The 27,502-nt window shown below is 45.3% G+C and overlaps 2 protein-coding genes across 3 annotated transcripts in view; both read left to right on the top strand.

The window, feature by feature from the left end:
- LOC140212846 (techylectin-5A-like) overlaps positions 1-26,954 on the top strand; it is a 59,880-nt gene extending 32,926 nt beyond the window's left edge. Inside the window, exon 6 of the mRNA XM_072286924.1 lies at positions 26,700-26,954. The gene's annotated coding sequence lies outside the window, so the exon portion shown is untranslated. The remainder of the gene's footprint in view (positions 1-26,699) is intronic.
- The window catches only part of LOC126525102 (techylectin-5A-like), a 28,367-nt gene extending 1,413 nt beyond the window's left edge, over positions 1-26,954 (top strand). Inside the window, exons 2-7 of one of the 2 annotated variants that reach the window (XM_072287321.1) lie at positions 1,247-1,476; positions 19,052-19,253; positions 19,642-19,784; positions 21,072-21,177; positions 23,252-23,419; positions 26,351-26,954. In XM_072287321.1, coding sequence (XP_072143422.1) covers positions 1,336-1,476; positions 19,052-19,253; positions 19,642-19,784; positions 21,072-21,177; positions 23,252-23,419; positions 26,351-26,634 — 1,044 coding nt within the window. In that variant the 5' untranslated portion in view covers positions 1,247-1,335 and the 3' untranslated portion in view covers positions 26,635-26,954. The remainder of the gene's footprint in view (positions 1-1,246; positions 1,477-19,051; positions 19,254-19,641; positions 19,785-21,071; positions 21,178-23,251; positions 23,420-26,350) is intronic. The other variant, XM_050173163.3, reaches the window with a different exon arrangement.
- Positions 26,955-27,502: the final 548 nt, after the last annotated feature.

Raw genomic sequence — 27,502 nt, 5'->3', positions numbered from 1 at the left:
GTTACAGCCCTTGAATGAGGCTGACAGTATTAATAAATGAAATGAAAATGAGAATATCCAGGCGCAATAAACATGTTTCTATAACTCTTAGTGGACGTTTTATGTAAGATATGAAACTGAGAAGAAATAGCAGGACCGAACACATGTGGAACAAATAAGAGGCACGTCGAAACGACATCATTTCAGCCTTTCTTGACTGGTGTTGCCTACAGGTAACGCACGAGCAAAAACGTTCCTTCGGAGTTTCGATATTAAGAACGAAGTTTCTGGCTAAATGTGTTGGGCCAACTCTGAATCACAGACAGCAAGCGTCAATCGTTGGTTTGGAGCTGAAACAGCGATTGACGAGGAAGTTTGGCATGCGACTCCGTTTCTTTTGAAAGCGCTGTCAGGGGAGACACACCAGTGTCGGATCTCCGGCTGCTGTGATGTGAAGCAAATGAAATTTATACCAATCGTTCACATATGATGAGAGTTGCCTGAACAAATTCCAAATGAAGGGTTACGTGGCTTCGGCTTAAGCCCACTTCTACGTCTCTGCCAGGGATTTTCCCCATATTGTTGAAAAAAAGTTTCTGTAAGATACTTTTTATTCTTCTTCGTTATGATTATTCTTGATGTGTTTAGCACAGTTAGATAGAAGTGAAATATATTTTAATAGTATTTATATGTCTCGTCGTTAACGGGTAAAAACGAGTACACATGAGTACACAGGAAATAGCTCTCTATAATTTACACACTTGAGAACGACAAAGCTATGCTAGAGGTACTTCTAAATATTTATGTCTGTTCGTCATGATACCTGAGAAGAAAAGAAGGGGCTAAAAAATTTTCAGAAAGAGATCAGATACGTAGTACTGCTTTGTGGCTCTTACCGGCTTCGTTGGCTGCGTTGGGGCAGAGAAAAAAAGTGACGAGGGAAAGGCAGAGCGATTACCTCGAAGAAAACATCAAGTTTGGTTCCCTACAATAGAGCAGTAAGAGAGGCGACAATGAAAAGTAAAAGCATACGCACAACGGTTGCACTATACGGGATACGCTGGTGTAGAACAGTGGCAGAAACCCAGCAAATGCGTCAGATGATAGCTCGCCACGATGGCTGCGATGACTACGAATGATGACTACTGAAATAACGTTTACCTATCAGCTAAATCAGTAATCATTACCAGGTATCTCGTAGATATCTGTTTTGCGGCCTAATTTACAAGATACACGTCTCAGTGCGTTTGTCTCTGCTGCTCTACAGCCGAATGAACCCCCCTTACAATTGGTGGAGGTGCTGAGTACAGCTGGAATTTGGAACTTCGTAATCGGACACTGCATCCCGTCTTCATTATGCCGGAAGAAGGACCACCACAACCCGCTGCCCCGGTGACTACCGGGGTCTGCGCCAGCCCGTTGTGTCAACGCGACCCACCCATATTCAGTGGTACCGGAGACCATGGCGTAGAAGACTGGCTCACTGACTACGACCGGGTGAGCATCTACAACCACTGGGACGACATCAAAAAACTGAATAACGTGTCGTTTTATTTGAGCGGTGTCGCCAGCATGTGGCACCGCAACCACGAACGTTATCTGACAAAGTGGATGGCCATCAAGACTAACGTGACAGAGGTATTTGGGCGCCCCGTGGTTCGCAAGCTTCGCGCCGAGCAACGTTTGCGTGGCCGTGCGCAACAGTGCGGGGAGACAATTGCCAGTTATATAGGAGATGTTGTCGACCTATGTAACTGCGCTGACGTCACAATGGCTGATGCCGAGAAGATCAGCCATATCTTAAAGGCATTGAAGACGACGCCTTCCAGGTGCTGTTCTTGAAAAATCCGGACAGTCTGTGAACTCGTCAGTCTCTGTCAAAGCTCCGACAAACTACGCAAACGAGGCATAGCCACCCGCCAATCTACACCTCAGGCTACTTCAATGTCGAGCTTGGTTGTTGCCTCGGATAAAACTTCGCTGCTGCTATAGATCAAGGAGTTTGTCCATGAAGATGTGGCTCGTCACCTTTCCTTGATTTCACTTACACACGGCCAGACAAGTACAAATCGTCCGATTTGTTTTTATTGTGGCCGTGCTGCACACGTGGTACGTCATTGTCGCCTGCTTGCGCAGAACTTCCCCAGCAATGTGCGTCTATATACGCGAGGTTTCCAACAACGCCGCAACTATTCAGACACCTTTGAATTCCCTCTTGCCGTCGAGACCGCATTCTCCGCTCGCCGTTCGCCTTCTCCTCGCCGCCGCTGCGCACCTCAGTATTCCACTTTGCGCAAAAGAACAAAATGCTCTCCATATCTGTGTATTAAACACGCCATGAACATGAGATCGCCGAGTCGAATTCGAGAAAAACCAAATAACATCTCATCTTCGTAGAGTAAAATCATCGACGAACAAGTGCGCGAAATGATGCGAAAGAAAGGCTTAAAAATTCACCAAGACGCTGGGCAGCTCGTCATTCTTGTAAAAACTAAACGTGGTAGTTGGAGATTTCGCATCGCATTTCGCATGGAATGCTCACAGTTTCTATGTGTTTGTTCCGATTTGAACCTCGCACAACTTGTTGATGAACCTACTCGTACTACTGCAGTTTCCGCTAATATCCTTGATCTCATTTTTACTACTACACCTGATCTGGTTTCCAAACTTACTTATGTCCCTGGTTTAAGTGACCACTTGATTATTCTTTTCACTTTGCGTGCCCATGTTTCTACTAAAAAGAGCTTTAAGGTTGTTCGCGATTACAATCGCGCTGATACGGCTTCTATCACGGCAGAAATGGAATAATTCATAGCTGCTTACATCTTTGGTTTTGACGAAATCTCAGTTGAGGATAACTGGCAACTTTTCAAAAATAAACTACTATCTTTATTTGACAGTGATATACCTCAACGAAAGATCTTTCAAACACTAGATCGCCATGGTTCAACAACTCTCTTAAACGCCTGCGCAACAAAAAGAAGCAGTTCTTCCGCCGGGCCAAGCAATCAAATCTCCCCGCTCATTTGTCAACGTACCGTCAAGTGGAAACTGAGTACATCCAAATGACTAGTAACGCTAAAACTACCTTCTTGAATGTTACACTGCCCTCGTTTCTTCAAACGAGTCCGCGAAAGTTTTGGAGTGTTGTTAATGGCACTAAAACAAACATTATGCATTTAACTTACCCTGATGGCACCAGTGTTCCACCTAATCAATGTTGCAGCGTTTTGAATGAGGCGTTTGTCTCTTTCCTCAATGCCAATATCATCGTCAATTTACCGAGTGCACCAAGTTCAAGCTTCCCTCTGATGGATCCCATAATAATTGACTGGGTTGGTATTAGCCGGCTAATCAATAATCTGCAGATTTCTTCTGCCAGTGGGCCTGTTAGTATTAATTCAAAAATATTGTAATGCACTGAGATGTTTTCATCTGTTATTCTTTCTAAAATGTTTGCTCAGTCGCTGCAGTATTCTTCGCTCCCGCGTGACTGGAAGAAAGGTAAGGTGGTTCCAGTCCCAAAGCCAGGCATTGTGCATGCTCCCGAGAACTACCGTCCCATTTCATTGACAAGCATCCCATGCGAACTTTTGGAACACAACATTTACTCTCACCTTGTTGAATTTTTGGAAGCCAATTAATTCTTTCATTCCTGTCAACATGGCTTTAGAAAACTGTACTCGTGCGAAACCCAACTAGCTTGCTTTACTAATGATATTTTTGCTGCATCTGACAATAACTTTGGCGTTGACTGTATTTTCTTGGAGTATGCTAAGGCCTTTGGTACCATAACGCATGATCTACTAAGCCTCAAACTCGATCAGATAAACATTGATCCTTTAGTATTAGCCTGCATTAAGGACTTCCTTTCCAATCAAACTCAGTACGTAACTGTCAATAACGATTCCTCTGCTTTTTCATCGGTTACATCAGGGGTCCCGCAGGGATCAGTCCTCGGGCCTCTGCTCTTTCTAATTTATATTAACGATCTCCCTGACTGCGTGAAATCGTCTTCAATTAGCCTATTTGCTGATGACTGCGTAATATATCATAAGATTGGTGACCCCGCCGATTCCACTAAACTACAAGAAGACCTTAACAATTTATCTGTATGGTGCAATGCGTGGAACATGAAACTAAACGTAAATAAATGCAAATATATGCGCATATCACGCCACTGTAACAATACTGATGCACGCATGCATTTTCTCAATAGCGCTGTCAAGTTACTTTTTACAAGTATCTCGGCCTTTACATCACTCACGATCTATCATGGCACAAGAATGTTGAATTTATAGCTTCTGACGCTTAACGCACGCTAGGCTATCTACGCAGAAACTTTTACGCCGCTCCTGCATATTCAAAACTGACGCTCTACAAGACACTTGTTCGATCAAAATTAGAATTCGCCTCGGCCATCTGGGATCCCCCTCAAGTATGACTAACCCTCTCCCTCGAAGCCATTCAGAACCGCGCGTCCCGCTTTATTGTATCTAATTACTCTCTTCATGCTAGCGTAACTCTCATGAAGCAAACCTTTAACATACCGGAACTTTCAGTACGTCGTGCATACAGTCGCCTCTGCCTTTTCCACAAGATCTACCACAACCCCGCAATAAAAGAAAAACTTCTTACTACTCCTTCCTACTTTCCATCCCGCAGCGATCACCTTCATAAAGTTTTCGTGCCATCTTGACGCACGAACGCATACTGTTACTCTATTTTACCTCGCACCTGCAATTACTGGAACCACCTCCCCGCATCGGTCGCTACTATTACAGACTCATCGAGGTTCTAGACTGCTTTCCATGCCATCTAACAAATATTTTATTCAGTGATCTGCATTATTTTTCTGTGTATATGTACCACTCCTTTCTGTAGCGCCTTCGGGCCTTGAAAGCATTTTAAATAAATAAATAAATAAATAAATAAATAAATAAATAAATAAATAAATAAATAAATAAATAAATAAGGAAATAGACTAGCACCGGCGGAATGCCTCGACTGAAGAGGACGTTTACCACCTCCCACCTATTGGTGATGAAATAGACTGCCTTGGATCAGCCTGTAACGCTTATTCTGTACACCTACGCTCCGATTATTGGCAAATTTCAATGCACCTTGATGACAAAAAAAAAAGAGCCAACCTATGTAACCAGAGATGGGCTCTTTGAATTTGATGGGCTGCTATGTGGAGTGCGAAATGCTCTCGCAACTTTTGAAACATTCATGCACGCCATTCTGCCTGCTTTCAACTTGAACATCATCTCTATGTGCATGGATGCCGTCGGTGCGCCCATGCACCGATGGCGAAGCCCTCTGCGCCAGGAAAACTAAAAAATTGCAGCTCAGCGGGCGAGAAGTGCGGTGTCAGCGAAATGTATAAGGCCTCATACTCCCCCGAAAAACGTTATTGAAGTCGCAATAGAAGAAACATTGATCGCTAGCACTTTTCGACACCGGCGCTGCACTTTCAGCGATAGATGCCCGTATTTGCGGCAAGAAAAGTGACGACGCCGCTTTCTGGACTGTCCCTTCGGACTGCCAACGCGCAGTACGTCGAGCCATCCGGAGACTGCACCGCTCGTGTTGTCACTCAGGAGGTCCTCTATATCATAGAATTAATCGCGTTGCCATCATGTTCACACGACGTCATATTAGGTTTGGACTTTCTCTCCACACATCATGCAATCATTGACTGCGCCGGCGCCGAAATAGAGCTGTTTCAGTTTTTGACCAAAATCATCACTCACTACAAGGGCCGTTGTCGCAAAATCGCTGTTTCAGAAGACATCATTATACCGGCCTGGTCTTCCACTCTTGTCAGTATCTCTTGTGACTCTGTAGATTACAGCACAGCACTCTTCGGTTCGTCTGAACTCTTAGTTCGCCGCCGTGCACTTCCAAGGCATTTCGCCGTCCGCCAGTTTAAAGCTGGCGCCTCTGTGATGTGCGTCTCAAACCCATCGCTGAACCAATTATTTTACGCCGCCTTGAAAGCCTTGTCATAGCAGAGCCACTGACCTCATCTTCACTATTTGACACGATGGATGATTCAACTTACCTTGCCCCTCTCGAGGTATCGCCTCGAGAGGCACTGCTGGGTTCTTTTACGCCAGCTATTAATAATAATAATAAAAATAATAATATATTTTTGTTCACTTCAATTCATACAACGTGTTCCAGCCTGCATAAGCGTTGCCGCTTGTGTGCCGAGCTGGGCAGCCAGGTTAAGCACATGAAACAACAGCGAGTAAATCATAGTTGCAAAGAAGAGAAAATAAAATCAACCAAATACTCAGCAACTGCTTGTGCGACATAAGAACAAACAAACAAACAAGAACCAACAGAACAAATGGTAGCAAATCTACCGTGCACGCTTTCGTACACGAACTGAAAACATTAAGAATATGTCAAACAGTAAATTACCTCATTCTATATTATCGCTCAACCAAGGTCGAAGGAAATTCTTAAGGTCCTTTAATCCGGTAATGCTCGGGAGGGTTAGTATTTTATTGAAGTAATAAGGAACATAGTTGGTGTGGGTTCTTTTGCCACAAGTAGGGAAGATGCCGAGTGTGAGATACTTTTCTGATTGACGGAGAGGCCGTACTTTAATGTTGCAGACTTTAAAGGAGCTGTGAAAGAAATGCTTGTACAATATGTCAAAGATAAATTGCTTGTGTACAGATATCATGTCAAAATATTCCATACTGTCTCGGGCTGACTTATCATGATAGTTGGTTCCATAGGAGAGATTGGTTGTAATCCTGTGCACTATGCGGCTTACTGTGTTTAATTTATATAAAGATGCGGTTCCGTGAATTGTTATCCCGTATCGTAATATGGACTCTCCCATCCCTTATATACCATATACCAGATCGTAGAGCATATATATAAACACACGCTAGGCGAAGGCGTTTGGCTAACTCTGCAATATGTATATTCCACGACAGTGTTTCGTGAAATGTGATACCAAGGTATTTAAAATTGGATTTAAGTTCCAAAGGTGGGCATGAACAGCACGTACAGTTCCTCTCATGAAGGTATATATTTGATGGTGTTCTAAACACTTTATATGAGCTATGAAAACAAAGTAGGCAGGTTTTTGTATTATTAGCACAAATCTGATTAGTGTTTAACCATTCTATCAAAAGATGCACATCCAGTTGCATCCTGTCGGAGGCCTGTTCATACGTTTCACTTGGTATCGCCAGGGCAGTATCATCCGCGTATAAAAAAGAGTTGTGAGTTCAGTGGAAGACAGGTCATATCATTGACGTAAATATTAAATAGCAAGGGTCCTAGAATTGATCCCTGGGGAACACCTGTCGAAACGTTCAAAATCGGGCTGTATAATCCGCCTAGTTGGACGCATTCGGCTCGATCGGCAATATAACTTTTAAAGAACGACATGTAGGGACCTCTAAAACCAATACTGTCAAGTTTATCTAATAATAGATTGTGATTGATAGTATCAAAGGCTTTTTGCAAATCAATAAAAAGTGTTAGGACAATGTTATTGTTATCTATTTCTTTGTAGACTAGGTCATGAAAAACCTCTAGTAGGTTTACCGTACTTTTGCCTTTGCGGGAACCATACTGGGCTGCATTTAGTAGATGGTATTTATCAAGGAATGATGTCATGCTAACATGTATAATTTTCTCTATGATACAAGTGAGGGAGGACAAAATTGCGATTGGCCTATAATTACTATAATCCGTTTTTGGAGCCTTTTTTCTGCAATGGTCTTATTACGCTTACTTTCATGTACGTGTGAATTTGCCCAGTTATTAACGTTTCGTTGATAATGAAAAGTAATATAGTTTTAAGTATGTCAACATGCACTATGAGATCTCTTATCCTAACACTATCATAGCCTGGTGATATTGTTATTGGCATTGTTTTCAACACATCCCATAATTCCGGCTCAGTAACAGTAGGCATGTAAGCTGAATGAATGCTCGAAGCAACTGCAGCAGCGTTCGCCATTTTCCTTCCCTGTCTACACAAGAAAGTAACAAATTCTACAAAGTGTTTATTGAACTCAGTGGCCAATTCTACCTTGACTTTATCTGGAAAGGCCTGTTCTAAAGTATCATCAATGCTTTTCTTCGATGGTTTTCCTATGGTGGTTTGCACTAATGTCCAAGTTTTTTTTTACATCCCTACTGCATGCCGAGAATTGATTAAGCTGGTAGCGTTTTTTTTTTTTTGCCAGTCGTATTTTGGTTGTAATCTTATTTCGCAGTTGCCTGAATTCTTCTCTCAGTGCAAAGTCATGAGGGCTCTCATTGCGCCTTCTTAAATGTTTACTCTTGATGTAAGATAGCTCAATAATTTCCTTGTTTATCCAAGGACTTGCCTGATTTCGCCATTCATCCTCACCTTAGTTTTCGATTTATCGTAAATTGATTTTAGTTGCTCTACGAGCAATTCATAAGCATATAGGTGATTGTGCTGCAACAGGGAAGTCCAGTCATACAACTTAATTAGTTTATCTACTTTTTCATTGTTGATTACAAGCCTTTCTTTAGATCTCTCCTGTGCCACCATTTTACTATCTTTTACCAGCGTAAGCGCAACAAAATAATGATCAGCAACTTTTTCTATGATAATACTGCCGAACGTTTCCTGTTGCGCTACGGTTGTACTGATATGGTCAATGCATGTCTGTGTGAATTTACTTCCTAGAAATTCCTCTCGCGTATAGCCCTGAATTTTATTCTCTAAGCCAAAACTGGCCAACAACGTTAAGTACTCACTTACACCTACCCTATTCGTCACCGAAATGTCAATGTTTAAGTACTCACTTACACCTACCCTATTGGTCACCGAAATGTCAATGTTGAAGTCTACTGCGAGGATCACACGTTTATTTACTCCATACTTTTTCAGGAATCTAGCGAGCTCCTGTAAAAAAACTGAAATATTCTTGCTAGGAGATCTGTAAATCGCACAAACTAGCAGTTCCTCTTCATTGTTAGAAAGATAAAGTGCTATAACTTCCGCTTCATGAAATTCAACTTTCAAGCATTCACAAAACCAGTAATTTTTCACAAATACTAACACTCCTCCACCACGTTTGTTCTCTCTGCACAAGGCATACGATTGATGGTGCTGTATATTATAAAGACAGCAATCAAACTCACTGACATTGGTCTCAGTAAATATTATGACCTCCAGAAAAGTTAAAGCTTTCTCCAAGTACATTTGTAACAAGTTCCAATTCTTGTGAAGACTTCTCACATTAACATGGATAAGATCAAAACTTTAACTGATTTAACTGAATTTAACAGATTTAACTGACACGAACTCCCGGCGTATCTTCATCCACTCAGAAAATGAATGTACAATCTCAGTCATCACTTCATCTTGCGCAGATCCACTTCATTCTCAACAAGAATAACAGGGGCATCTTCAATTTTCTTAACAAATATACGACCGTTTCGCACCCAAACATATTTGTAGTGTTTTTCAGTTGCTTGGCGCTTTGCCATCCATCGAAGCTTCTTGGCTAGATGTGTCAGATTTTCATTTATGTAAATGTTCTCATGTTTCAACATGTTTCGTTTTGCAAGCCACTTTTCTCTTGGCTCTGTCTTGGTGAAACGGACTTCTATGGGAGCCTCAGCATCTGCTTTGCCTTTAATCCTGTGCACTGCTTCGGCTTCCTCATTGCTGGGAATGGATAGTTCGAGTCTCGCTGCAAGGGAATTTATAACTGCTCTCAAGTCTTCGCTCTCATGGTACTTGATCCCATGTATTTCCAAATTATTACGTCTTGAATAGGATTCCATCATATTCACCTCCATTTCCAGTTGAGGAAGTCTAGTGTCCTTTGTTATCAGCTCAACTTCCATGTTCGTAGTTTTTTTCTTTAGCTCTTTTACTTCTTGATTCTGGGTTTCAGGAGTTTTAAGCACTTCATCATATTTGGAAGAGATCAAATCGAGTGATTCTTCTATGTTCTGTATTGTTAATGCTTGCTCCTCAAGTTTTCCATTGGTGGTATCATGTTTAGCCAGCTGCTCCTCCTGTTTTCTTTCGAGCTCATCAAAACAGCATAGCATAGTGTCAAGCTTCGACATGACGTCAACCAGAGAAGGTTGCTCACTGTCTGCCATTAACTTCTTACGCTGGGAGCCAGCCCCTTCTTCAGCGTTTGTCAGTCGTGTTTTGTGGTTTGCACACGTGGGATCGGATCGTTTCTACTGAAATGCTTTTTAGGTTAGTCTTTGTGACGCCAGAACATTTGCCGGCATGATAACGGTTATCACAATCGCTGCAACGAAGGCACTGGCTATCAGGTGCAATAGCTTTCAGGCACGCGAGGCAATCATTGCTAGACATTGTGAACACAACTTTGTGCAGTCCGGTGACGCAGAATTTAAATTCAAACGCAGAAGTAGTTATGAAGCGCTGCTCTCACCTACATAAGCGAAGAAAGAGCGTTATGCCGTGCTCATGCACTCCGCCGGATTGCGCTGGTTCACAATCGGCGTTGGCTTTTTAAGGGTTGTCGCCCGGTGTCGCCCTCCTGGATCGGCTGCCCCCACGATGACGCACTCGCAGTATGGACTGTGTAGTCATGGGCGCTCGCACCGAAGCTTCTCCGGTATATCACGTCGATAACGGCGCCGAGGATGCAAGCATCCGAAGCCAGGGAAGCAACAGTCAGGTCCCTTGGGCACCTTGGGTCTGGCGGTTTCTACATACGCGAAGAAAGAGCGTTATGCCTCTCTCATGCACTCCGCCGGACTGCCCAGGGACCTTACGACGACGCAGCTCGAAGAACTTCTTCGCTTGCTCCAAGGTTTCTCTTCCTCTTTTGACTGCCAAACATCACTCGGCCCCACAACGTCTGTTTTGCACACTATCGACACTGGGAGCCATGGACCAATTTGACAGCGTCCCTACCGAGTATCGGTGAGTGGAAGACGCGTTATCAATGACGAGGTGAACGATATGCTCAATCGCACTGTCATCCAGCCTTCTAGTAGTCCTTGGGCATGGCCAGTCGTCCTAATTAAAAAAAAGACGGCACCGTAGGATTTTGCGTCGATTATTTAAGCCTTAACAAGATTACCCGAAAGGCATACATACATACCGTATGAACGCGTGTAAGGGCCGCACCCGTGTATGGGCCGCACCCCCAACTTCCCGAAGCAAATATTTAAAAAAAAAAATATCCGTGTAAGGGCCGCACCCCGAACTTTCCACGACCCACGTGTGATTAGCCTTCAAAATGCGCGCGCACGGAAGCTTCCAGATGCCGCCCACGGATGGCGCCGATGTCGCGGGTCATCATCATCATCATATTTTCTTTCTGCCGCGAGCTTCCGCAATCCATATCGTCATCGGTATCATCAGCCCTGGCCACCATGCTGGCCACCCCGGCTTTGTTTTGCGACTGTCGAAGGCACGCGAGTTGTAGCAGCGTTGTTGGCGTGGTAGCACGCTGTTGTTGCGGCTCTCGTGTGTGCTCTGCTTTATTTTTCACGAATTGCCATCGAGCGTTGCCATTCTAGCACGATGGGCAAACATATCAATAGCTACACGGCAGGCTTTAAATTGAAGGTAGTGGAGTTTGCCCTCGACCATGGCAAGCGTGCGGCGGGTAGAAAATTTGACGTGGACGAGAAGTGCGTCCGAAGGTGGTGCAACCAGAAGGATGCGTTGAAGACCACCAGCTCCAAAAGGCGTGCTTTTCGAGGCAAGCCATGCAAATATCCTGAGCTCGAAGAAGAGCTGTTCCGCTACGCAATGGAAGTGCGGAACAATGGATATGCTCTGACGACGGACATGCTGCGCGTGAAGACGCAAGCTTTGGCGCGTGCGAGGAGCATACCCCGCGAGGAGTTCAAAGGTAGCGTCGGCTGGTTGCGGAGATTTTTAAAGAGGAAGGGCCTATCCTTTCGGCGAAGGACCACGCTGTGCCAGAGGCTGCCCCCCGACTACACCGACAAGGTGCTGAACTTTCAAAGGTACGTGATCGGGATGCGCCATGAGCACAACTACATGTTGTCGGAAATAGCAAACGCCGACCAGACCCCCGTGTGGTTCGACTGTCCTGAGAACTGCACAGTTGAGCTTAAAGGAAAGAAGAGCGTTTCTGTGCGGACAACTGGCGCGGAGCGCCAACGGTGCACAGTTATGCTGTGCGTCACTGCAGACGGGCGGAAGCTGCCCCCGTATGTGATTTTGAAAAGGAAGAGGATTCCGAATGAGGCTTTCCCCAAGGGAATTGTAGTTCGAGCCCAAGAAAAGGGCTGGATGGATGATGAGCTCGTCCTCGATTGGATCAAGAGCGTTTGGCAGAATCGCCCAGGCGCGATGTTGGCCAAACGATCGCTGCTCGTCTTGGATAGCTTCCGCGGTCATTTGACGGATAGAGTCAAAAAACAACTGGGCAGTATCCGCACAGACATGGCCGTTATTCCGGGCGGCCTCACCGGCGTGCTGCAACCACTGGACGTGAGCATTAACCGGCCTTTTAAGGTTGAGTTCCGGAGGCAATACTCGGAATGGATTGCAAACGGCGATCACGATGAGACTCCGACCGGGCGGCTCAAGAGGGCACCGCTCGCGACTGTGCTGGGCTGGATTTTGACCGCGTGGAATTCGGTGTCTACGGACATTGTATCCCGCAGCTTCAAAGTGACCGGGATTTCCAACGATTTGGACGGAACTGAAGACGACGACTTGTGGGGTGATGAGCCAGAAGAATGCAGCACCAGCTCGGAGTCTGAGGACTCCGCGAGTGATGATGACTGATTGTAAATAGTGATGATTGATGAGGATTATTGTAAATAAACGCGCATTCACTTATTGGTCTGTTTTTACTTGAAAAAAAAAATTTTTTTTTCGTATGTCGCGTGTATGGGCCGCACCCCGAAAATAGGCCCTCGAATTTGTAAAAAAAAGTGCGGCCCTTACACGCGTTTATACGGTACATACATACATACATACATACATACATACATACATACATACATACATACATACATACATACATACATACATACATACATACATACATACATACATACATAGGCTCCTACAAACCTATGTACAATAGAAGAGGGATTGTTCCCTAAGAATGCTAATAGTTAGAAAAGGCAGAAATAATCTCAATTATTCTAGTAGGGTGGAATGCACATGGATAGCATGATGAAAAGTTCAGATGGCGTGCTCAGTAAGGCCAGTCATTTGCGGAGGTTGTGGCATAGAGTACCAAAAGTGGGACTGACAAAAATGAAGCGTCTCTTTCAAGACACCCGCTGTGAATCGGCGTCCGCAGCGGCTGATAATCACGTGAGGTAGCCATTGCCAGAAGATCGCACATTTTCAGGAACAGTGACGCGCTGGTTGCAGTTGCGGAGGGCTTGACCGTAGCATTGCAGTATCGCGTGCAGTAATCCCCACAAATGGTTATTCAGTAGTTGCCCTTGCCTGACTTGAGAAAAAGGAGCATGAGTTCAATGGATGAAAAGGCGTGCTTGCAGGAGGCACCGGCTGCAAGAGACCAGCTGGTGTAGTAGTTTAACCTTTGTGACCAGAACACTACTAATCAAATGGCCCCATATAACTCCGCAAACTGTAGCCTTTCGACCCAATAAAACTGTTCTTGGGTACGCTAAAGCGTCCGCGCACAACCTGAATGCCCAGACGTAGGGTCGTCATGCATGAACAGAGACTCGCGGTTCGAAGGCGCTACGGCACCACCGGGAGAAAACGGGCACTAGTGCTGGGATGGTTTTTTTTATACAAAAGTCAGCCTCGTGTACTAAATGGCTTCCTGTGGCTGACTCGGGCAGAGTGCGTGGTAAGGAGTGGCGTCAAACTCGCGTCCTTGTGCTGTTAGGCGTTGATACCATTGATATCCGACATATTCGACAACGCAGAAACTACAAGGTTATTGAATTTGTGTGCGTCACGGTTCATTGAGCCGAGAGGTATACGCGATAGACAATATAAGTTTGCGTGTCGTTGGTCGCGCCTATATGAAACAGTGAAGATGTGTTCTTTCAGCCGAAGGGCTCAATGCACAAGGCGGCATCGCGGGTTAAAAAGGATGATAACGCAACACAGAGTGGAGTAGTCGGCTACCACTTCGCAAGGACTCCCATACAGGTATGGGTGATACCGCTGAACTACAATTTCCCCGTGAGACATCCTCATTCCGAGACCGTGGAATTCTGATAAGGCCTGCTTACTGAGCGACTTTAATAGGGGATCACGTGTTCGCGGTTAGTGTGACGATGACCAATAAGGCATCGATGCCGATGCAACTGCATCTGTCTGAAGTTCCGTCGGGGCTGTATGAGCAAAGTGACAAAAAACATGTGGTGACCTCAGAGGGAACATCAACTGGCGGAAAGAAAAGTCGCATTTGGGGGTCCACTAGTGTGCTGGGAGCAGTCAGAGGACACGCCACGTTAGAAAAGTTAGCAATGAAGCGGTGGACCAGGAAACTATGGGACGCCATCACAGAACAATGTGCACTGAATGCATTAATGGCTGCTACCTTGTGGGGCCGATGTCATCCTTGTTAACGAGATAGCTTCACAGAAGAGTTTGGCAAACACCTAAACGTCATTTTTTGGAGTTTGGTACTATACATGTGGATTTTATGCAGTTCTGCACAATATCCAGACGAGTAGCGCTTGCTGAATGTGCGTTCAAAGGTAATGTGGTCGAGGTAGCACACAGATTATGTTCAAGTTGAAGGCAGGCAGGAAGGCGTCTATGGACCTTTCAAAAGTTGCGAGAGCATTACGCACTCCATATAGCAGCTCATTAAATTCAGAGAACCCGTCTCTGGTTGCACACGTTCTCTCTTTTTTTGTCTTCAAGGTGCATTGAAATTTGCCAATACTTGTCGGAACGTAGGTCAACAGAATAAGGGTTAGAGGCCGATTCAAGGTCGTCTATGGCATCACCAATACGCGGGAGGTGGTAAACGTCCTTTTTAGTCGAAGCATTCCGTCGGTGGTAGTCAATGTAAAATCTCCAACTACCACGTTTCTTCTTTACAAGAATGACGAGCTGCCCAGCGACTTAGTGAATTTTGTAAGACTTTCTTTTGCATCATTTCGCGCACTTGTTCGTCGATGATTTTACTCTCCGAAGATGAGATGTTATTTGGTTTCTCTCGAATTGGACTTGGGGATCTCATGTTGATGGCGTGTTCAATGTGGAGAGCATTTCGTTCTTTTGTGCTAAGCGGAATACTGAGGTGCGCTTCGAAAGCAGGCCAACCATGGTTCGGTTTTCACATGTGTTTAGCGTCTTCTAAGTTGTAAAGAAAAACGTCATTTTGTAACAACAGATACCAACATGTTCTTAAGACGCATCCTTAAGTACAGTCGCTGGTGAGCACATGTGCCCGATGAAGTAGGCGAGCTTCTAGCTGTCTTTAGCTGGCTAGTTTAAGCCGCGGAACAGTTTACACTCCTTAAGCCAGCATGCCCTCGGATGATCTACCCTACACAGTACCCAACCAAGAGGCTCTTCTTTAAACAGTTAATGTCCATTGGTTCAAGTAAAGTATCGAAACTGTAGAAGGCATTGCACAGAAGGCAACTGAAACACAAAGCGCAGGGTATGGAGAAAGACCAGCGTCCAAACAAGCAGAAAATAGAATTTCGTTGTCTAACGCGCTCTCCACGAGTCCCGAAGGGACTCGGTTACCTATGAACTACTTTCCTGTGCAGCAATCGAGCGTTACACCACATTTCCTAAAGGAGCGCAGGTCCAGAAAGCCATCGTCGAGTGATCGAGGAATAACAGCAAACTCCGTCGCAGGAGCACGCCTTCCAAAAACCAGCCAGTAGTAGACACACCAAAAAGTCACCACGGCTCATCTCTCACTCAGCATAACGTCGTTGTCGGCCACCTAAATACAACTTTTCGCCTTAAGATGTTTTGAATGTGACACTCTTAAACTTAAACTGCTGCTCTAGTATCCTCTAGAGCCTTCACAGACATAGGATCAAAAATGACATGCATTTTGTATTTAGGCATGAACTTGGGTTGCTTTTCTATTGGTCGAAGATATTCAGTGACCTCACCTCCATCGGTCGCGCCTGCAAGTCTTCCAGCGTCGAAGAAGTCGTGTGCGACGCTGCGTTGAAGATAAGGGGGTGGTTTAAGACCCCTGTCAGATCGCGGATGGCGCTTCCGGAAGATCATCGTCTATTAATGTCAGCTGGACAGAAAGCGTGCGGGACCACATGATGCCGTAGAGCATTTGATAGGGTCGAGCCGTGGTGGGCCATACCGCGAGGTGGTTGCATGGCGATTGCGAAACCGTGATATATAACCTTTGGAAAATTAGGGGTAGCACAGCGGGGAGAGGCCGAAGCGTGGATTGCTCCTGCATAGAGCCAGCAGTATCATCGTGAGTAGTGTAGTGAGTAGGTTCGTCGAAGGTATCACGCCAAGATATTGGGCGTCGAAAGGAACGCACGCGGCTTTCGCGCTGGCCATAATTCCATGACGGAAAGAATACCCTCATTCTTCCCTGCGGAGCTGCACTGTACACTGCGGCCACTTCGCTAACCGTTTGTTGCAAAGAGGATCGAAAGCGGCGAAGTCATTGCCTCGTGCGAAGTCTGCCCAACGGGCTTTTCAGGTGCGCAGCTGAACGTCTCCTCGCGGCGGGTAAGTTCCTCACGGATAATCTGTTGGATGGTGGAAAGTAGGTCGAAGTTGAAACAGCGCGTGTCTACACTGGCAATCGCCTACACTCTCGCCAACTTGCGACCTTTGCCTTGATGCGGGGCAACCTTAGTGTTTAGAAGATTATGGAATGCCGAAGGACGTCAAACAACGAACTTAAGTGTTTTTATTCGATGAGAAAATGTTTACATGTCTTCAGGCATGCCGTTCTGCAAATGTCCTACTTTTGTGTTCTTCCGAAATCCGATCATTGCCCACATTTCACAGCTCCAATACTTCCAGAATAGATGTAGCACATGTCTCATCTGGTAGCTAGGCCTGTTGCGAGAGCGTCAGTTTGGCATGCATTATTTTTTTATTGAGTGAGTCCCTGAAGCATGACTTCAACTATTTACCAAGACGTTACCCAGTTGTAAGGGCGTCCTCATGGTTATCGTACCAGACGAGTGCAGTATCGATGAGGCAGAACAGCACGAAGGATAGCTTTGCGGCTGAATGCCACCGTTAAATATGCTTACCGTTTGTAGGGGGTAAGCTCCTCGTCAGCATCTTCTACAACTTGTTTCCAGAAAGTGGTGCGGCTTTCGATAGTATTGTAGAGGAATGGTAGGCGTTACCCTTATATGCGCTGGCTGCGGAGTGCCTTCCTCAGCTCGTATGTCGGAGACGTCGACATATTCTGTAAGGTCAGATGGCGGAAGGATGTGAAGTCGGTGGCTTAGACGTAGATGCAGTGCTGGTGGTGAAGTCATTGTGAGCGCTTAACCAGCACCTCAAGCACTCTTGAATTAGTGCACGTTACGTTTATTTTGGTGGCTAAGGCGAGCTCAATAGCTTCGAGCAGAAGCTGTCAATATTCACATCGTCGTCCTCTACTCCCTTTCCTTCGCAGCCATACGTTGTCGTCTTTCCTACGCATAGATCGCAACTACATAAAGAGAAAGAGAGAGATTGAGAAAATATTGAGAGAAATTGATCAGGCAGAAATAGGGAGGCTGACCAGGTTGAGCCCAGTTGATCACACTGCACTACGGAACGGGGAAAGTGGATTCAATAACAAGAAGGAGATTTCGCAGTAGAGACATACAGACGCCAGATGAAGCGTTCATCGCTAAATTCATCACAAGTGGCATTAAAGGCTATTGCGTCCCAAGAAACGCCAAAACGTTTGTGTAGGTTTCCACATTGCAGACGCACTAAGCCATGGTGCCTCAATCTTTCCCTATTTTTCTTAATGCTGTCGGAAGGGTATGCGTCTCGTTTTTGTATGATGGACAATCGCACGCGCGCTAAAGTTTCTTCTATGCCCATAAAAGGATAATTTTTCTTTGTTTCTAGTGATTGCCCTCCTCGTCCTTTTCACAACAGTAAACAATTTAAAGCAGGCCAGGAGGACAGGCAGTACAAAAGAAGCCAGTGTTATTTTTTTTATGTAGCGCAACAATTCTTTTGTGATCTTCTTGCAAGACAATTTCTTGGTTTTTGCTGAGAAGAGAGATAATTGCGTCATTTATCGGCTACATGAGGTATATTTCATATACATCTCTCAGTCAGTGCATTTTTAGCTGCAGGGCGCACTGTTTTGTCAAATCAAGCAACATGTTCTAAACTTATTCATTTTTTCGCCAAATATTCTGCTCAAGCAATGTGGCCGACGATGCGGAGTGCAGGTACTACGATGAACTTTTTCGAAGAATAAGAAGAATCTGAGCTGGTCATCCATACAATGAGCATCAATTTCGCGTCGCTGGTGCGTAGCTGGCTGGTACATGCCCAGCCAGCTTTAGGCAAGTTCGCGTGGATAGAGGGGTTTCAGATGGAAGGTACGTGCACTCGAATAAAGGATATTTCCTTTGTGCCATTTGAACCATGAAACTGTGTCAGTGTGATAACGTACATGCCATTAGAGCATGCCGGCAAAAAGAATACCCGGTTGCTAACGAACTGATCATGCATTTCGAAGGCCAATAACACGAGAACACTGCAAATTACAAAGATTTAAGCCAATTATTACAGGCCACATCTTGAGGTCATTTTGATTCTGCTAATCACAGAAATGTTTATTCATGCTTTATACTTACCGGCCCTCGTGAAACCACTTCCTTTTAACCATGAGAAGTAACAAACAATGAAGCCAGAGGAATAAAAGAAAAGCTAATTGTTGTTTTGTTTTTATGCTGTTATGTAAGATGGCAATTACCTTTCGCTATGCGTTCTTTGCAGTCATTGATACTTCGTATATGGTTGCGATAAATAAGCAATCGAGCCCCTCCTGGCTCCTCATTCTTCTCGCTCCCATTTTTTTAAAAAAGAAATTAACAAGTCACCTGGCCCCACTCAAGTGGTTCACCGAATTTATCACGCAATTTGAATCCTTTTCAGGCGAGAAGTTTCTCCCACGTTAAGGCAGCGCCTTGGACCCTGGCGCGCACTGGTCACGAAATGGCAGGCTACATAACTCTCATCTGTGCCGCCGTCGCCGCTGTAGTCACAACGGTGCAGTCGGCAGCAGTCGGAAGACCCTCCATTGAACAGGCCAAGGATCGTGTGCGGGAACTGGCACAGTTACTCGGGGACATAAAATGTACGTTGTTCTCATTTGGTAGCGTGAAATACGGAGAGGCACTTTCTCCCGTAGATACATCAACGCTCGTAGGCTGCCATCTTACCGCAAGAAAAGGCCAATATGCCCGCTCGTGTAGCCCCGTGAGCAATATGACAGAGGTGATTGCGCGGGATAATTGTGATTAGGCTCTAGAAACAGTGCTGTAATTTGTGGTTCAATAATTGCACCAGTCGTAAATGTGGTGAATAAGCTGAAACGTTCAGGACGGAAAAAGAAGCATCCCATCTCAGAATAAAATCGCTTGGTGACGCGTAATTATTGTCTGAAAAGATATGTAGCTTTCCGCGACATATATGAGGTGGTCGTCGGAAATACGGCTGATGCACTTCTTTTTCTTGTCTTATAGCCGCAATTCAGCCTCGCCACTGCACCGATCTCTTACACGCTGGTCAGCGCTCCAGCGGAGTCTACAGCGTGTTCCACAAGGCTGCTGGACCGCTAGGTCAGCGAGTCTACTGTGATATGGAGACGGATGGCGGAGGCTGGACGGTAAGAATAATGACCGATGAGCTGAGCCAGCATTGTTATAGTAAGGGCGGGTATGGTTCACATTTTGTTTATGTAGAAGGTAGCCGTAGCATAAAATGTAACAAATATACGAAAATGTTTGCAGTTATTCTACTAGCCGCGCATGTGTTCGCCTCACTTATGTTTATTTACACCAGGGCATCGTCCTCACGAGCAACGGCACCAAACTGCTCAGGCTGAGCACGTAAGATATTCTTTCTCTCTTTTCTTTATACTTCTTCCTTGCTTTCATACCCTTTGAGAACACAGGGCAGCAAACTAAACAAAAAAGAAAAGTTCATCTGGTTTACTTTTGCGTCTTTCCTTCCCCTTTTTTTCTCTCTTTATGTGTAAAACTTTCGTTACTTCACATAGTCTTAGGTATCATGAGGCGTCATCATGCAATAAATGATATCGCATGGGTGGAATGAAGGATACATATTGAAAAGTTGTGCTACAAAGCCCTTAGCGATAACACTGCAGCCTATACGGGTCATTCTCATCAGCTGCCGCTTTTGCAAGTGTCAAACTCGGAGCGCAAGAGTGCTCCGAGTTTGACGAGTTTGAAGGAGGAAGAAATGAGGACGCACAAGGGTGAGTACGTCGTGGTATGTGCTTTAGCCCCTATCCACTCTTTTGGCACAAGACTGACACACACCATATCGACGACACCAATTAATCAGGATCCCTTTCATAGCGTCGGAGAATTTTAAACAATCATTTTTTTTATTACTGTAGAACGGTGTATACTCAGTGGCACATACTTAGTTACGCTAGTTAGCCTCACGGAAGTACATTGAAAAGGGGCCGTACTTACTGGCACATGGGCAGTGGCCAGCTTTGGGGTCAGAAAGGTTCATAGAAGAGCTCCACAGACCGAGTGGGGAAGCCAACCGCTCCATTGCATCGTCGAAGAGGTTCATTGAAAAGCGGTACATACCCAATGCTACATGACCAGTGCCTTATCCCCAGTGGTCAATGTAGACGTCAAAGTAGGTTCGTTGCAGAGTGATTCTTAGGTACTCAGTTTCGAATCCGGTTTTCACAGCACAGCAGCACGATCGGCTGCCCAATCTACTGTGGGCTACCCAGTGTCCCTGCTTAGTGGCAGTTAGAAACATAGACAGGTAGACAGCTTCCGGTAAGCGCATGAAGTACCTTACAGGTGTCTATGGCAGTAATAGACCTTGTTAATTAAGCAAGAAAATGGCATCAACGCGCAGGGCTCCCTATGTATAGTTGTTCTTTATTCCTTCTTTTTATTTGCAGGTGATTCAGAGGAGAGGCCAGTTTGGCAACAGTGTGTATCACTTCTACCGAAACTGGACAGAGTACGCGAATGGATTTGGAAATGCAAGCGAGGAATATTGGATCGGTAATATGGCTTTACGCAAGTTCCGCAAATATGGTGACGAATTATAGTGCGCTTGACGTTTCTACGAAATAGTTATATGAAGATTCAGGCATACGATGAGGCTAAGGCTGAATAGCGCCAAAAATGAAAAAGGCAAGAAAGTCAATGAGGCCATACATGGCTTCATTCCTATTTTTTATCTGTTAAAAATGTATCCTTGCCGTTTTAATTTAGGCTCAACTATGTGTTCCTAACGCCCGACTCTTGGCCAATCTCTGATAGTGGGTATGATGCACTCGTAGATAAAAACTAACCCACTAGCCAACATAAATATAAGACTAGAAAGCAAAGAGAGTCTATCAAGGTAAGTTTAAAAGAAGTGTTGAAGGCACGTTTATTTTGTAAAGATTTTTGAGATTTTAGTATGTTTTCCGCACCCTGTAATCTAACGCTCCTGCTGCCACCCTTTAGCATTCTCAAGAACCGGTCAGGATGACGCGTAAGGGAATACGGTAGAAAGGCATGCCTCAGCAGAAAACTGCTTCACTCTCAGTGTAGCTCTCACTGCGCCCGGACAAAATTTTTGGCATTCAGAGCTACTTAGCAGCTACAGAAATCTCAATACGCAAGCGTTAAGAAACCCATGTTGCAGAAATTCCGTTGTCGGCATCGGACGTCGTTTGCACAAGATTGCCGAACCACCCGTAACCAGGCCCTCCATGTGACGCAAGGAATTTGTTGAACAAATTAAATTTCTCAAGATAAAATACGTGAAAAGAATCGCAAACTAGGACTTGCACACAACCTACAGTCATGACAGCTATCGGATTGTAATTCCACTATACGAGAAAGCATAATTCTGCTACGCGAATACTCAAAGAAATCCTTTTCCAGAATTTCTACAATTTCCACACTGGCCGCGGCATCAGCCTTTTGCGCGCGCTGGCGCGCGGTTGTGTGTCTTGGGGGCCACGGTGCGGCGCGCTCAGTTCCGTGCAGTACCTCCAGCCTTCACTCGGCTCCGTCGCATCGCGGCCCACGCAAGAGGCCGCGTTTCTACCACAAAGCCCGCCTTCGTGCATAGCGTTCGCGGCCAGCGTTTCCCGGTAAACATCGCGGTTACATACGCTCCAGTTGCAGGGAACCCCGAGAAGCAGTCAGTGATCTTTGAATGCTTTTGCATTGCACTCTTAAAAGCGAATCTTAAGCGTACTTCAAATTCTTTTTTGCGACAGGCTAATTCAGGACGTTCACGTTATTTCACTGCGACATCCCTACTCTGGAGCAGACGGCTGAATCGGGTTTGGTGCTGCACTGGGTCAAACACGAATATCTTCGAGGAAGGAAAGAATAAGAAAATTAATGGGGCAATGATTTTAAGTAGCGAGGATCGGCAAGCCAATATCCCTAGACAGCACCTCTCCCTTCTTTCGGGGCCTAACCAAGAGTTGGCTCGAGGGTCATAAGCCCTCCATAGTTATTGTAACTGTCAAGGCATTGTTTGGTTCGCGGTAGCTTTTGGTGACACCCTAGTAGCGACCGGCTCCCGCCACCGACGCTCTACTCTCTCCCGTACCCTCCACGTGCTCGGCGGCTAGCAATTACCGTTTGAAAAAATGTAACTGTCCGATTTAATTGCTTCCTATAGGGTAAGATTAGGAGAGGGACTCCATGTATAATAGAAACAGGCAGCGCAGGCAGACACAATAACCTAAACAAAACAGGCCTCAATATTCAAGGGAACAGCATGCATAATGGCGCCGTTTCTACATTGAAACACACGCCTGTTCCGAAAGTCTGCATATGGGGTCCTAATTTTTCTGTAAATCGTTTGCACGTTTCTTTGTTAATGGTGTACCTTTGGCGTTCTTTTCGTTATAAGTAGCAAGGTTTCTCCCGTTTTCGCACTGCAAAGTGTTTGATTATGATGGCTTTAAGCAATAGATGCCCTTTAAAGGAACAAGACAAAGTTAAAAAAAATTTTCCCGCCACACATTTCACTAAGCTGAAGCTATTTCTCTTAGGCAAGTAATGACGAAATATCACCAAAATATTTGTACACATATCCTTACTCGAGTCCATCCTCTCCCTGCAGGGAACAAGGCGCTGCACGCGCTGACGTCAGACGACGAGGCGATTACTCTGCGCGTCGTGCTGAGCAACAGGACTGGAGACAGCGTGTTCGTGGACTACGAGAGCTTTCGTGTTGAGAACGAAGGGAACCTCTTCAAGTTGCGACTCGGAAAGCTGTTGGGACCGGAAGGTGATATTTGTGTGCTTTTACGGCGGGAATTCAGGACGAATGCCTTTTTTTTCGATGTGATAGCTTTTCTCATTAAGGTCCCTTACAGAGTTGCTGTGTACGTCCATTTTATGGACCGCAATAGTGTTTCGTGCCATTTGAAGAAGCCTTCAAAGCTTTTATAGAAGGAACTTAGTGTACCTCGTATTATAGGGGACCCGCTTGCGAATCATTAAAAATTATAAATTTAAAGTTTGTCTTGATTATTCGTTTTTATCGGCTAATCAAATTCTGACACTGGACCGTCACTTTATGGGGGCAGGGGGAGGGGGATTTGCGTGCCAAAAGCACCATCTGATTATGCGGCATGTCGTAGTGGGGGACTCCGAATTAATTTTGGTTATCTGGGGTTCTTGAACGCATGTCGGACACTGTCTTCGTCTTTTCCACTGCACAAAATGCTGCCTGCAGATAGCTATTGGTACAACGTCCATTCTGATGTGCCCATTATTTCTTTAGAAGCAATGCATATTCAGATGAACTTTAGAACGTGGGGCACGACATCTCCTCGCGGCCTCCATCCCGTTACATATAGCATCGGCAGAACCGTATCATCTTTCGCCATGAGATGGTGCCCCTGCGCCTATAATAATCATATTTAATCGATTTCAATTCATGTGGAGGTACAGTATTAGCCACTGATAAAAAAAATATGGCATCCTGCATATCATTGCGTATTATTCAGCGATTAAAATGAAGAAACAGGAACAGAGATAGCTTCTCGAGTGAATTCGTGAGATCCTATTCTAATATATCAATATATTATTGATATGTTGGGTGAGATGACTGCATTGCCTATCGGCGAAGCACGTATTTACCTTAAACAAAAAGTATTATTGTAGCGGCTGCTTAGCGAGAACACAGTGATCTTCTCTTTTACTCGAGCAGAAACTGACAAGCCTGGAAACCGAATAATTGGAGAAGAGCCAAATACTGGACGTAGGCAGGTGTTTGATTTGTCTAATATGCAGGGGGACATGTAGGCCTTTAAATTAAATTCTGAGCTCACTGATCACTATGCATTGTTTATTATGTTTTTTTGCGTAAATTACACTCTTACAGTGTTATCACGCGATGGAGCGCTAAGAAAGCGATATTGTGTTCTTTGGTTTGTGTGTAAAGGTTGTAAAAGAATTGCGCAAGATTGCACAGGAATTAACTGCAGCTGAGTTTCAATGCGCGTCGTAAAAGGCGTCGATCGTTATGTCACAATATCAGTAGGTGAATTTATGCAAATGGCAAAGGCGGCTTTGCAATGCAGCTCCTTTGTATGCCTTGTCGTTCATGATTCGAGGTTGTAACTTTAAGAAAGCACCCTCAGCGTCTTTAACTCTGAGTTTCTTGAGCCACTTGGCATTCCCGGGACAGATTTCGTGATACTCTCTATGATCAAAATGACTAGGCATACTTCTCTGTAAATGTGCGACATTCCGTGGAAACTATTCCACTGATCTGCTTTGCTTGAAGGTCTAACAATTTTAGAGCGCAGCTCTTATACGCCCGTTCCTGAGTTGAGCGTCGGCGTCCCTCGGCATAACCGAGCAAAGAAGCATAGCGGAGCATGGAAGAGGAAATGTAAAGGGCAGCGGGGAATGAAAGACGACGATAGTCAAAAGAGCTCGACGAGGGAAGCAGAGGAGAAAGGCACTGCGAAAGCATAAGAAGAAAAGCGTAGCTGCGCTTCAAACTTCTTGTGCGGCAACAGTCGCTACAAGATGGCACCGGAGTAGCGCGCCTCGTCTGTTCACCGAAGACGCCATCGACAAGGCGTGCGGCAAGCGCGTCCGCTGATATCGTATATGGAAACAAAGCGCTGCATGAGAAGTGGTCTCTCTGCGGTGACTGCTGAGAATCGCGCCCAGACGTCACCCACATGCTACCCCTTGTAATCGCCCAATTGGCGAGGCAGTCACGCCACATTTCGGTCCGTATGCAACGTGCCGCATGAGACAGATTTCCCGGTCCAACCCAATATATCGCCAAATCGAAGCACATTCATAGCTATGCTCAACTTTCGCATTAGGGAGTATGGTAATTGTCGGTGAACTTCTTTCGCGTTCATGAAGAAAAACAGCAGTGGGAAATGAACCGTGAAATCATCCCAGGAAATTTGACCTTGCTTATTTGAAGAAAAACAGCGCTAAGAAGACGAGGACGAATACAAGAACATCTACGGATGGACAGGCGACTACACTGGTGCATGATAGCTGGGACAGCCTGTTTTATGCAGTTCACCGTTCACTACCTTTATCAAAATACAAAGATCAATTCATGCGAATGCACTGTAAGAGACACCGACGTAGTGACATCGATGCGACGTTTAATGTTTTTAGGCAGAATTATGGCAAAAATATGTGCTTGCAGAGAGAATTACAATGACAATGAATAAGGTTGACCATTGTGTCCCCGCTTTACTCCTGCGTTTGTGGGACAATGACAACTGCCCCGGGAGCATGTGCTATGCGCAAGAACGCCCGCGTCAGTCGTCTCAGAGCTCCTTGGTGTTAATGCGCATTAAGTATGCCTGTATTGGTGGACTAATTCTGCGGATGTCTTTCGTGTACCAACGCCAAGCGAACAGTAAAAAAAAATATTATGGCTTCATGGTTACAGAATCGGGCTGTTCGTAGCAGCATCGAACACCCAATTATTTTATTCTTTGTGTGGAAAGAAATTTGGCTAGAGTACCGCAGCAATCACAGTGAGGAATTTTTGCGAGGATTCCCGTAAAATCTTCCCTTTAAAAGACTACCCGGCACGGCGGCGGCCATCGTTGGCCGAACTGGTTGCACGACTACTGAGGCGGTAAAATGAATAATGAGATGTATTGAACACTAAGCGGTAGAAGTTTTATCTTACTTCATCTGACAGTACACTGCTTCCATGTTTCAGGCTGGGACGCACTGGCCGACGGCAACGATCAGAATTTCTCCACCTTCGATAGAGACAACGACGGGGCGCTGTCTGACAAATGCGCTGTCCAGTACCGCGGTGGCTGGTGGTACAACACGTGCCACCTCGCCAACCTGAATGGCCTTAATCTGAACGGACCGCATGACAGCTACGCCGACGGCATTGAGTGGAGCATTCGGGGATACCCCACACGCCTTTACCATTACTCGTTCCCCAGTGTGCGCATGATGATACGACCGGCTGGCTCACTCTTAGACCGCTGAAGCAAGGTGGACGCTCCAAATCCTGTGTGAAAACGGGAGCAATAGCAGGGGAAAATAGCGATTAGGTTGCAAAAAAGTGAAGCAAGAAAGAAAGCTCGTGGCAGCCAGTGAAGCCTGAACAAATTGTGCGGACTGCGTTTTTTTTTCGGTGCCGGCGCTTGACGAGGAGGAGCTCACTGCAGCGTCCGTGGTGAACCATGCTCACTGGACCCGACAGTGGAAAGCTCTACGACTACCCCCTTTTTTGTGTCTGCAGCATTTGACTGTAACCTCCCCCCCAACCCTCCCAGAATGTTAGATTAAAAGCGTCTGTGTTCCTATTCCATGGACCTACGGATACACCGTAATTCTGCAGGAAAGATACATTGGCTTTTTGCCGAAATAAACTAACTCTTAAGCTAACGCATCTTAGAAGGTAAGGATTTTTTCAAGAAGCTTTAAAAAAGACAAAAGAAATCAATAACTTATTTTATGGGAGCAGTAAGTTCAACACGAAGTGGAACATCCTTGCACCGTAAGCTTACAGGCCGCCATTGGAATCTGAATCTGGCAAACGTTTAACCCTAGAGCCTTGTCTAGTAATGCGAGTCGAGCAGTGCTATTGGAGAAATTAGCGGGTAGTAAATGGGATGCAATAGGTCTCAGTGAGGTTAGGAGGGCAAAGGAGGTATATACAGTTCTAAAACGTGGGCACGTGCTGTGCTACTGGGGCTTAGTGGAGAGACGAGAACTAGGAGTCGGATTCCTGATCATTAAGGATTTCGCTGGTAACATACAGGAGTTCTATAGCATGAACGAGAGTATGGCAGGTCTTGTTGTGAAACTTCATAAGAGGTACAAATTGAAGGTCTACGCCCCTGCATGCAGT

Source organism: Dermacentor andersoni, chromosome 3 (genome assembly GCF_023375885.2).
Source record: "Dermacentor andersoni chromosome 3, qqDerAnde1_hic_scaffold, whole genome shotgun sequence".
Classification (NCBI taxonomy): domain Eukaryota; kingdom Metazoa; phylum Arthropoda; class Arachnida; order Ixodida; family Ixodidae; genus Dermacentor; species Dermacentor andersoni.
The sequence above is the reverse complement of the archived record's forward strand: the minus strand, read 5'-3'. Positions and strand labels throughout refer to the sequence as shown.